Source organism: Glycine max, chromosome 10 (assembly GCF_000004515.6).
Source record: "Glycine max cultivar Williams 82 chromosome 10, Glycine_max_v4.0, whole genome shotgun sequence".
NCBI lineage: Eukaryota > Viridiplantae > Streptophyta > Magnoliopsida > Fabales > Fabaceae > Glycine > Glycine max.
The window spans coordinates 32289564-32301455 of record NC_038246.2 but is presented as its reverse complement, the minus strand read 5'-3'; the positions used below and the strand labels follow the sequence as shown (position 1 = coordinate 32301455).

The 11892-nt window shown below is 35.9% G+C and overlaps 1 protein-coding gene across 3 annotated transcripts in view; it reads left to right on the top strand.

Moving 5' to 3' along the window:
- The window catches only part of LOC100785041 (chromosome transmission fidelity protein 18 homolog), a 52543-nt gene extending 40895 nt beyond the window's left edge, over positions 1–11648 (top strand). Inside the window, exons 13-24 of one of the 3 annotated variants that reach the window (XM_006588983.4) lie at positions 5139–5207; positions 5315–5409; positions 5495–5576; positions 5663–5741; positions 5830–5917; positions 6019–6172; positions 6821–7009; positions 7105–7164; positions 7720–8027; positions 9488–9593; positions 10912–10980; positions 11175–11648. In XM_006588983.4, coding sequence (XP_006589046.1) covers positions 5139–5207; positions 5315–5409; positions 5495–5576; positions 5663–5741; positions 5830–5917; positions 6019–6172; positions 6821–7009; positions 7105–7164; positions 7720–8027; positions 9488–9593; positions 10912–10968 — 1287 coding nt within the window. In that variant the 3' untranslated portion in view covers positions 10969–10980; positions 11175–11648. Of the gene's footprint in view, positions 1–5138; positions 5208–5314; positions 5410–5494; positions 5577–5662; positions 5742–5829; positions 5918–6018; positions 6173–6820; positions 7010–7104; positions 7165–7719; positions 8028–9487; positions 9594–10911 lie in introns of all 3 variants that reach the window. The other 2 variants (XM_006588982.4, XM_003535168.5) reach the window with 2 other exon arrangements.
- The last annotated feature ends 244 nt before the right edge of the window (positions 11649–11892 follow it).

The window sequence follows — 11892 nt, the reverse complement described above, 5'->3', positions numbered from 1 at the left end:
AGGGGGGATGGGGGGGGGGGGGGGGGTTGTGCTCAAAAATAAGCTCAAGTTCTTGAAAGAGGCCATCAGGCAGTGGAGTAAAGACTATGGGTTCATAAATGATAAGGGGATCCACAATATAAAGAAGAAGCTCAATGAAGCGGAGGATTTAGCATCTAATAGAAGCTTATCTGTTGATGAGATAAAGGCTAAGAAAGAATTACAGCAACAATTGTGGGAGGCCTCAACAGCTTATGAGTCTTTATTAAGGCAGAAATCTAGAGATAAATGGCTAAAAGAAGGGGACAACAACTCAGCTTATTTCCATAAAGTCATCAATTTCAGAAGACATTATAACGGTCTTCAAGGAATTCTCATTCAGGGAGAGTGGATTCAGAACCCTATTGATGTTAAGAAGGAGGCTGTTAATTTTTTCCTTAATAGATTCTCTGAACAGCAGTCTTGTAGACCCACTCTTGATGGAGTGCAATTCTCCTCATTAAATCAGGAGCAGAGAGAGTTTTTGGTGGTTCCTTTTTCGGATTTGGAGATCAAAGAGGCAGTGTGGAGCTGTGATGGGGACAAGTGTCCTGGTCCTGATGGCTTCAACTTCAAATTCATTAAAGAATTTTGGGATATATTTAAAACTGATTTCAGAAGGTTTGTAGATGAATTCCATGTGCATGGCAGCTTCCCTAGAGGCAGTAATGCTTCTTTTGTAGCTCTAATTCCCAAAATTAAACATCCCCAGTCATTTGATGATTACAAACCAATCTCCTTGATTGGCTGTATGTACAAGGTGATAGCTAAGCTTTTAGCAAACAGGTTGAGAAAAGTGGTATCTGGTCTTATTGATGAGAGGCAGTCAGCTTTCATAAAAAATAGACACATTCTGCATGGCATACTAGTCCTTAATGAGGTGATTGAGGAAGCTTCTAGAAGCAAAAGGCCAGCTATGGTCTTCAAGGTGGACTTTGAAAAGGCCTATGATTCAGTCTCATGGGCTTTTTTGGATTACATGCTGCAAAGAATGGGTTTCTGTCCCATATGGAGACACTGGATTTCTACCTGTCTCAATTCAGCAAGCATTTCAATTCTTATGAATGGCAGTCCTACAAAGGAATTTGCTCCTACTAGAGGCTTGAGGCAAGGGGACCCTTTAGCTCCCTTACTCTTTAATATAGTTGCAGAAGGCATCACAGGATTGATGAGGGAAGCAGTCCAGAAGAATTTATATAGAAGCTATATGACTGGAAAGAAAAAGGAACCCATTAATATTCTGCAATATGCAGATGACACAGTATTTGTGGGAGAGGCTGTTTGGGAGAATGTAGCTGTCTTGAAGGCTATGCTTAGGGGATTTGAATTGGTCTCAGGGCTGAAGATTAATTATGCAAAAAGCCAATTTGGGATTATAGGTGGTAGAGTCAATTGGGTAAACCAAGCTGCTCAAATTCTGAATTGTAGGCAGCTGCAAACCCCCTTTCGCTATTTGGGTATTCCGGTTGGGGCTAAACCTTCAAGCAACTTGGTTTGGGAGCCGTTGATTAGTAAATATGAATCCAAGTTATCTAAGTGGGCACAGAAGAATATTTCCATGGCAGGGAAGGTGACTTTAATTAATTCGGTGCTCAATGCTTTACCAATATATTTGCTTTCCTTTTTCAAGATCCCTCAAAAGGTAGCTCATAGATTGGTAACATTGCAAAGAAATTTTCTGTGGGGGGGAGACAAGGACTACAAGAAAATTCCCTGGGTAAAATGGGAAGTTATTTGCTTACCTAAGGAGGAAGGTGGTTTGGGGATTAAAGAAATATCTAAATTTAATGAAGCTTTGTTGGGTAAATGGATATGAGCTTTAGCTTCTGACCAGCAGCAACTATGGGTTAGGGTCATTAAATCTAAATATGGAGGTTGGGACGAGTTTCAGTCGGGCAGAGATAAAAGGGGATACTCTCAATGGTGGAGGGACCTGAGGAAGATCTACCATACTTCTGGACAGAGCCTATTTCCTCAAAATTTGGCTTGGAAGATTGGTGGGGGGGACAGAATTCATTTCTGGACAGATCATTGGCTAGGGGATGACTGCACCCTACAGCAGAAATATAGCCCTCTTTTTCTGATCAACAGGCAAAAACACAATACCATTTCACAGATGGGATATTTCTCTGCAGATGGATGGAGGTGGGATCTCAACTGGAGGAGGAATTTATTTGACCACGAAAATGCTTTGGCAGTGAGTTTTATGGAGGATATTACCTCTATCTCTATTCAGAGATATGTCAAGGATACCATGGTGTGGAAAGCTGAACCTACAGGAGTATATTCTACCAGTTCAGCATATAGATTAATGCTGACTACTAATGCCTTAGCCTCAGATGTCAGAATTTTCAAATCAATATGGAAGATGAAAATCCCCCCAAGGGCAACAATCTTCACTTGGAGGCTCCTCAAGGACAGATTACCTACTAAGGGTAACCTAGTAAGAAGAAATGTCACTATCCAAGATACTGGATGCCCTCTATGTGGTCAAGTACAGGAGGAAGTGGGTCACCTTTTCTTTAATTGTCAAATGACACTGCCCCTATGGTGGGAATCAATGTCATGGTTACAGGCTGTAGGACCTCTCCCAATTATCCCAGCAAGTCATTTAGCACAGTTTTGTGAAGGATTCGGAGCTAATGGAAACCATAGCAGATGGTATGGGTGGTGGGTGGCCCTAACTACTACTATTTGGCAACATAGGAATAACTTCATATTTCAAGGAAAACAATTTGACTCCTCGAAAGTCATGGAAGAGGCTATGTTTTCAGCTTGGTCTTGGCTAAAAGCTAGGGAGAAAGGGTTCAACACTAGCTTTAATCATTGGTCCTCTAATATAAAGGATCAATTTGGTTAATCTAGGTGGTTTTGATTTTCTGATGGGTTAGCTTGGGTTGTATCTTTGGGAGGCAGCACCAGAGGTGCTTTGTATTTTCTTTTTTTTCAGTACCACTTGTACTGTTCTGTTTATCTCATTAATATAATATACATTTTGCCTTCAAAAAGAAAGAAAATATAGGGATCAATTGTTCTTTGCTTGTGAGGCCACAAGTAGGCAATATCCAACAACTGTGCATGATGCTTTCTTGAGTGGCTTGATGGAAGCTTCATGCAATTACCAATCAGCCCGGGTTCAGCATAACAATCCTAGGAAGTTCATGCTTAAGAATGTTGGATGTTAAAGAAAGTTATAAGGAGTCATTAAACAATTACCCAAATCCCACAAAGCAGCTATCACAACATTACACTATAATATTTTGGGAATCAACTACAATAAATTAAGGGAGGGGGTGAAAGCAACTTGTCACGTTTGGTTAAAAGCCATGGCCTGAAGCTTATGGATAAAATGCTTTGTAAATAGAGGTAACACATCAGTAAAACTTAGGTAGTCCTCTCCTGTTGGAATGCTACCTTAATTGCTGTCAGCTCTAGCCTGTCTTAGTTGTGACCTCTTTGGGGGCTGCCTTAATTGCAGCCTCATAGGGGATGTTTTCCCCACATCAACTAGAGATATGGTCTAAATAGAGCTTATAAAGCTTGGGCAGTCCTCACCTTATAAATAGGTTTTTTAGGGTTGAGCTAGTCCGATAGCAAAATTCTAAGATGGTCTAACTTGATCCATAGTCCATTTAGGGTTCCATAGTAGTTAGTTATTGAGAGGGTTCCTTGCATGGTACTGAATCTTGCTTTCAATTTCATAGTAGGTAGTAAAGTCCTTCTTCATGGAGTATGTCTCATTAAGATTCCCCTGCATTTCACGAATGGAGGGATAAAACATGCAATTACAGCTTATTTTGTGAACCAAAGTGCCATAGCTAGGTTTATGATAAGAGAGTCTTCATCATCCCTAGCCTCAAACTTTGGACCTCCCCTTTCAATATGGCTCAACTTCATATGCCTTTTGGGAGTGGTAAGAATGTATTGTGCCCATTGTAGATATAGTTGTGACCGTCAAGTTGGTAAAAAACCCCCAAATTTGGAAGGTCATTAGGACCCAAGGTGGTAACTTATTCCTCAGCCATGATTAAGAGCCCACTAGCATAAGAAAAATGCTGTAAAAATGGGAAAGAGTGGTGTTGTAGATCTAGAGTGCACAACACTGGATTTGGCCAAATTGACCCCTGGGATAGTCAGAGGAGACACTGACGAGCTGTTCTGTGCTAGTGCCAAAGAGTGGCCTACACATGCTAGGTATTAGGGTGGCGTGTGGGGTGGAGATCTGCCCCAATTCTTCTGGTGTCTAACCAGTGGAGGAAAGGCACTCCTCCTGGTACAACCACGGCTCCCGAAGGCAGCAATGACAAGGGGAGTGAACAGAGGCATGCTGATATCAAGCAGTGGAAATAGCTCCCAAGATTAGGAGCTCTAATACAATTTTGAAGAAAAGGACGTTTGTGAATTAGTTGTGTGAATAGTAAAATCTCTAATCTCCCTTTTTACAGGTAAGCAACTAACCTAAACAAGGAAATAAGAGATTATATCAAGAAAAATAAATATCAGTATTCAATGATATTTACAACACCTTGCTTCTTGCACACAAAGCTTATCTTAGAAAGTTCAGAAAGAAGGCAGCGACATTGGTATATTGTTCAGAATCTTCCTTATCTCATCCTCTTACAATCCTCCCCAAGCACATTTTGCCTAACCGCTTCACTCGGGGTCATCAAATCTCGATTACCAGCCTTTTGGTGGTCGTGGAGGTTTCAATAGAGGCCGTAGTGGCCACATTGCAGGGCATTCTGTAGCCCGTGGTGGGAGAATGTATGTTCAGTGTGAGGTGTAGCATAAATTTGGCCACAATGTGTCGATTTGCTTTCATTGTTTCGAGTGTGACTTCATTCCACATGTTCTTGTGAATTCGCAACCTTAATACAGGGACTAACTGTTAGTCTGGTAACAGTTTGCTAGTTTTTTTTGCCAGAAAGCTCCTGGCAACATTTCGTATATATATCAGAAACCTATTAGAAAGCTCCTGGCCATATAATTGATATCACAATATTTTTGTTGACTTTATGGCCCTTCACTTCAAAATTTGGAGTATATTTTGCTTGAATGAAGAAAATGTGTTTTGTTCATTAGATGCTGGATTAATATTCACCTGCTTTACTTGTGCACAGTTTGATATTGGTTCTCAAGTTGTTGGCCAGAAGGACATGTCAAAGAATGTTCTAGACATCTGGAAAGAAGTAATATACACTACTCTTTTAAATTTGTTTATTTCCTAGCCAGTAATTGTCTAAAAGTACTACTTAAAATTTACCATCTTTAGCATTGAGTGATATTCTTTGTGTAGATATTCCATAAGAGACGAACAAAAAAGATTGAAAGAAAATCTCATAGAGGCAAGTCCTTTGAATTTGACTCCTTGTACTCCCTTGTGTCAAACCGGTAGGCCATATTTTACTGTTTTTCTCATTTCTCCATCTTATGTTCAAATATTTCTTCTTGGTAAAATGGGAATATTAATGTGCAGTGGTGATAGTAACTTGATTCTGGATGGGATTCATGAAAATGTTTTGCGGCTCAATTATCATGACCCAGTGATGCAGAAAACTGTAAGCATTTATCACATCTCACTTATTTCCTGGGATTCACTCACTGATTCTTTTGAATCATTGAGAATTTTGTTACCTGTTTGAAGGTTGAGTGCTTCAACAATCTGGGAGTTTATGATCTAATGCATCAATATATAATGCATACACAACAGTTGCCCCTTTATGGTAAGAACACTAAGAAGATAATTTACCTACTTTAATACTTTTAACAAGTTAAATATCACTGTTGTTTCTCTATCTTTCCTTTCATCAGTATATTTGCCCCTAGTAGCAATTACTGTACATCATATTGTATCTCAAGTTCAGAAACCAACCATTGAGTGGCCAAAGTCACATCAGAGGTATATCTTGTTATTGTGCTAGTAGGCTTAGCATAAATTGTAAAATGTATTTTTCTTACCAAACAAAATTTCTTAATGCTGTATTGTATAAAAATCTTCAGATATCGTACAATGATGATGGAAAAGATGGACATTTTGAATACCTGGCACCACAAAATCCCACCGTATATTGCAAGGAACTTATCAGCTAGTTCCTTTGTTGAAGACTTAATTTCTCCATTATTACATATTCTGTCCCCACCAACTATAAGACCGGTGATGTACTAATTCTGATGTACTAATTCTGTTTGTTATGAATATATCTAATCAATTTTGTCTCCTTGTTTTCCTCCTCTATAATTGCTCGAGCAGATATAATTGCAGATCCTGTGTTATTTGATGTTCAATTTTGTGTTTGTGACGCACTGTTCTTGTTTGATAAATTATTGGTTGAGATGATTAGGCGAAAGAAAGTATCATGATAAAGAATGCCTCTTTTTTCCTTTAGTTTATTATTTAATTCAGTTTGAACAAAACTTTAGTCCAGTTTGCTTTAATCCCTAGAACCTATAAACCCCCAATCTCATTTCACAGTCTTGCAACAGCAGTACTGAGTCAGTTTTTTAAATTTATATATGAAGATCCTGCATTGCTATGTTCTTTCTTTAATTCTATTTTTATTTATCTACAGCTCTTCTCATTTCTTTTTTTTACCTTGTTTTCATCAATAAATTTTCTCTGTATCAGGACCATTTAGCTTCAATTTGATTATGATTTTTAATCTGATGTTCCTCGTAAATAACTCGGTAGTCTGATAGCTAAGTTGAGCTTAAGCTAATCTTTCATTGCTCATATTAGCTTGGCTCAGCTCTGGTTACACTAGGTTTTTTCCCTCTTTTTTGATGTGGTTTCTTTTATCTTTAGGTAGCATTTCAATTACTATCAGATAAGGAGAAGAATGATCTTGCTCAATTAGTTAGCACAATGGTATCATACACTATAACGTATAAAACTGTGAAATCAGATATGCTGCCTCAAACCCAGAGGTGTGAAGTAGCTGATGGCTTGGCACTGTCTCTTGTTCCTCCTATCAGCGACTTTATAAATTTCAAGGTTTGGACTTTGGATCATTAATCCTATTTCTATCGTGGAAGTATATGAATCTCAGCCAGATTTTGATATCTATTCTGTTGTCTACATTTGTGCAGGATTATACTTCAAACCATAATGTGCTTTCTGTAGCTATGAAGCAGGTTTTGGTACATGAGGTGAGACTTCATTAACTTTGATGTCTTTTACATATTTTTCTCTTGCTTCTCTATTTAAGGAGGATATTCAGACCTTCTCCTTTGTCTCACCTCTTTACTAGTAGCATAACTTATTACTTATAAATAAATAAATGTTTGTTGACCAATGATTATACTCATCGCTAGCATTCTCACTGCTGTCTTCATATAATATTTGCTTTTGTGTCTGAAAGGTTAACAATTAGTTTTGTTTATAAGTTCAAGTTTGAAAGAATGAAAATGAAATTTAAATGTCAAATATAACTATCTGGCTCCATAAGGCTTATTTATATCTTTCATTTTTTTTTAATATTATAGCAGTAATCTTTTAATCTTATTATAATTATAATTCCATTCTTGAGATTGCTTGTAGACCTTGGTAAAACCTTACATTGTTTTTTATTCACGTTATCATGAATGGCTTAATTCTCGAATAACTTTTTCCTTCAAATTGATTCATTTAAAATTTGGCAATTGCTTTAGGGATGTCTGTATCCATTTTTTTCACTTTTATATCTGTTCCATTTTTGTACACAGGTTGAAAAGCATAAGATTTTACAAGTTAGTAATGACAAAACTGGGGCCTTCACAAATGGAGGGCATGAAGTTATTGAAACTGGAACTAACAACATCCCATTAGCCAATACCAATCATGCAACTGCAGTTGATATGAAAACTAATGAAAATCAGGCTAATGTTTTATCACAGCAATTAAATGCTAATCCCACAGCTGTTTCACCAAACTTGAATTCCGATAAAAGTTCAATTGCAGCAGACTGTGGGAAACTACTAAACATGGGAAATGTGAAAAAACCATCCAGAACTTCCTCAAGTTTCTTTGACAGGTGATTCTTCCTCAGTGATTTCTATGTCCCTTGTAAATCGCTATCATAACACAGTAAAACTACTTTTTTGTGTCATCTGTTACTTCTAAAGCGAATATTGATATATGAGAATCATATCTGCTAACCAATCCATGTATTATTATAGCTTCTAATTTAGAAAAATTAATTAAGTGTCATGAAATTGGAATTTCCCGTTTGTTCAAATTAAAAAAAGTAAAAAGTATTTTTTAAAGTGGTTTTTTAAGAAGCAGATATGATTTGCTTCTTAAAAAAACAAAAAAAAAACACTTTTTTAAGCAAAAACAGTTTAAACAAACACACCAGAAATGTAGAAAACTGCTTATTTTATTCAAAAATGTGTTTTTTAAACAAATAAGTTTAAACAAATAGATCCATTAAAATTAAATCTAGCTGAGTCACAGGCCTTCCTTAATAAATTTCCATAGCAGGTTTAGACATTTCCTGGCATTTATACCTTGCATGGAAATGATTTCTGTCTCTAAAAAGTATTCCCAGCATATATTAATTCAAGTTTGATGTACATAATGAAATAATGTCTTACACCTCCTATTAAGAATGTGTATACTAGGAGAAACAGAAAATGGCTCAATGCAAGTGGGTCTTTAACTGGGTGAAGCTTCTTTGGGAAGTTAGTTGGTTAAAGTTGTTATAAATAGAAAAATTAAAGAAGTTTTTGGAGTTGTAATTGATTGATTAGGAGAGATCATGCACTCAAAAGTCCTTGATCCAAGAAGTTTCAGTGAAATAAAATCTCTTTCGTCTAATCTGCCATACCAGTTATCCAACATTTTACCTATATCTTGCCAGATTTAGTATGAGAACGAGTTATTTTATATTCCAGATATTTACAATGTATCACTAAATGTTTACAACAACAACAACAACAACGCCTTATCCCACTAGGTGGGATCGGCTACATGGATCAACTTCCGCCATAATGTTCTATCAAGTACCATACTTCTATCCAAATCATTAAGTTCGAGATCCTTCTTGATAACCTCTCTTATAGTCTTTTTGGGTCTTCCTCTGCCTCGAATTGTTTGCCTTCTCTCCATCTGGTCTACTCTCCTCACTACAGAGTCTACCGGTCTTCTCTCTACATGATGGTAAAAATATTGATTTTGTTAGACATCAAATCTGGATCAAAATTATTTTTAGGTATTTCTTTTTTTCTTTGAATTTTATTTAGACTTTGATACAATCTGGCAAAGATACCATGCTTCATGGATAAAAAATGAAAACCTCCCCTTTAACTGATTACTATTAATTAAAAAAAATTCTGGTGACTTGGGTATAATAGGATTAATGGTGTCCATTGATTTATATTGGTTAGTTTTGTTGTACTATTGGATTTATGGATGGCTAGCATGCCTTACTGAATGATTATCATTATGTAGTCATCATTTACTCCAGCTGATCTTTGTTTGCTTCGAGGACAGGTTTAAAAAAGTAAATGTTAAGGGTTTACAAAGTAATGACAGATCTCTACCAGAAGAAGCTACCTTGGACAAAGATCGATACCCTATACTTTTTAAATATAACGAGGTACACTGCATTTCTTTTTAGTAATGAATGAAAATGGAAGTTTCTTTATTTTATTTGGCACTTGACAGAAAAATAAAATGTAATTGCATTTAATTAATAAGAATACATTGTTGTGAACTTAAAGGCATTAATTCAAGGCGTTGGATATGTTAACAGAAACATTTTTGCAAAATCATTGCATGTAGTTTCACTACTTTTAAGCAAAATGGAGAAATGATTTAAGTTAATAGCAATAGTTGATTCATTGATACGTTAATTATTACCTTTGGTAGTGATGATGCTATATTAGTAAATTTTACTTGCATGATTTTCTTGCTGTTCATTGCAATCTGGAAATGTTGTACGCATCCATTTGTAGAGCATATGCTATATTAAAAAGTCATGCTCTGAACGGATTGGAGGTATTTAATTATTAGGATTACATGTCATAGAAAACAACTGGTTCTCTAATAGTAATTCTATTAGATTGCAGTTCTGCGTAAGATGATTGTTAGGATTTAGGAGTATATATCGGATACCAAATCTATTAGAGAGCAGTTCTGTATTAGAAACTGCATGATGGCAGTTATGCATAGAAAATAATCGCTGGTAGTTGGATATTAGGAGTATATATTTGATAGATAGTTGTGTAATTAAAAAGAGTAAAAGTCTTTTGCAATTTGTGGATAGAGAATACTCTATAGGAGACTTTTGTCTCTGGGACGGCAAGTGTATTGCTGCAATGTGTGCAATTGGTGTTCTATTATGCTCTCACTAATAAATATGGCAATTTTCCAAATAGAATTGTATTTGCATTTACAACCAATCTTGTTTGTTATGCTGCTCTTTTTTAAGGTAGTTTAGTCTTAAGATCTACGGTAAAGAATATTCTTCACTCTTCATGTTTGACCAAATTAAGTCCCAAATTTAGTGTCACGGATAATCCAACCATCTTTTGTTTTGTTTTCAAAACTTGTCTGAGTCTCTGATTTTGGGTGGTTGAACCATTTGTGAGTGGTTTTAAGGTTGGCCCTGGATCAGAATGGGGTCAGGTTGGTTTGAACAGTCCGATCCAACAAATTTTAAAACAATGATTTAGAGCACAATTTTGAACTTGTTTGTAACTGATACAAATTTTACCACTGCTGCTTATTGTTTCACATATCAACACTTGGTGCTATGAGAAGTTTGCCTGAAAATAAGACGAGTCTAGTAATTGATCACCTGAGTTGAAATAGTTATTTTTGTATCTATTCATACATTTTTACCAAAAAAAAAAAGTCCCTTTTTAATTACACGAGAACAGAATGCTAATTGTGACTTATTCATTGCTTTGCAGGGCTTTACTAATGCAGTAAAAAGGCCTGTTCGTATGCGTGAATTTCTATCCTTATAATGTGTTTAACAAGTAATGTTCATTCTTTCTTTCACTTGATTGCCTTAGAATTATCGATTTATCATCAAGGACTTCACTTGTTCCCTTTAGATTAACTTTGTTGTATGCTTCAGAATCAAATATACATTCATTTTTGTTATTTCTTAAATTCACTAACATAAGCATCGAAATACTTGCCAGTCATCACACTTAGACTTGACTTCCAGGATACACCGAAGGGATCTCTTAATGTTTCTCTTGACTTCGACAAATATTCCACATGCTTGGACTGTGTGCAGTGTTAATATTTTAATTGAGAAAAAAAAAATTTGTAGTTATGACTCAAGTTTTCCTTTCAAAGTGTACTCCTTACTTTACATGCGCCGAATCCACAAAGTATCCATACAGTAATATAAAGTTCTTAGTTGAGAGAAAATTGTCTCATTTTGCAAATTGCAACGCAACTTCCATATGATATAGATAGCAATTATTAAGCAGACTATGAAACAATTGGTCCTACATTCGACCAATAATTGTAAGTTCCATATGCATTTTTTGTTGATTGGATGGAAAAATGTGTACTTTTCAAGTTGTTTTAGCTTTCCTTCCTAATTGCAAAGCTTAGGTGCATTGGATTCGGATGATACGTTTCGTTTGTAATGAATAAATTGAGTGATAGTTAGATATCTCTTCATTTGAAATAACTCAGTAACAGTCGTTATTTTTCTTAATTTTTTCTAAATTTATTTAGCTACTAGAATCAGTTCATAATAAGCAGGACTACAGGCTCCCTTTATAATTTCTGTGGACCATATTTTATTATTATTATTATGGAATCTTCCACGTAACCAAAGATTTCATTTATTTGCTCGCTCTATAAATTGACTTTGACTTTGTTTGCGGTCCAATTTTACACATCATCATAGAAATAGAAAAGATAGAAAA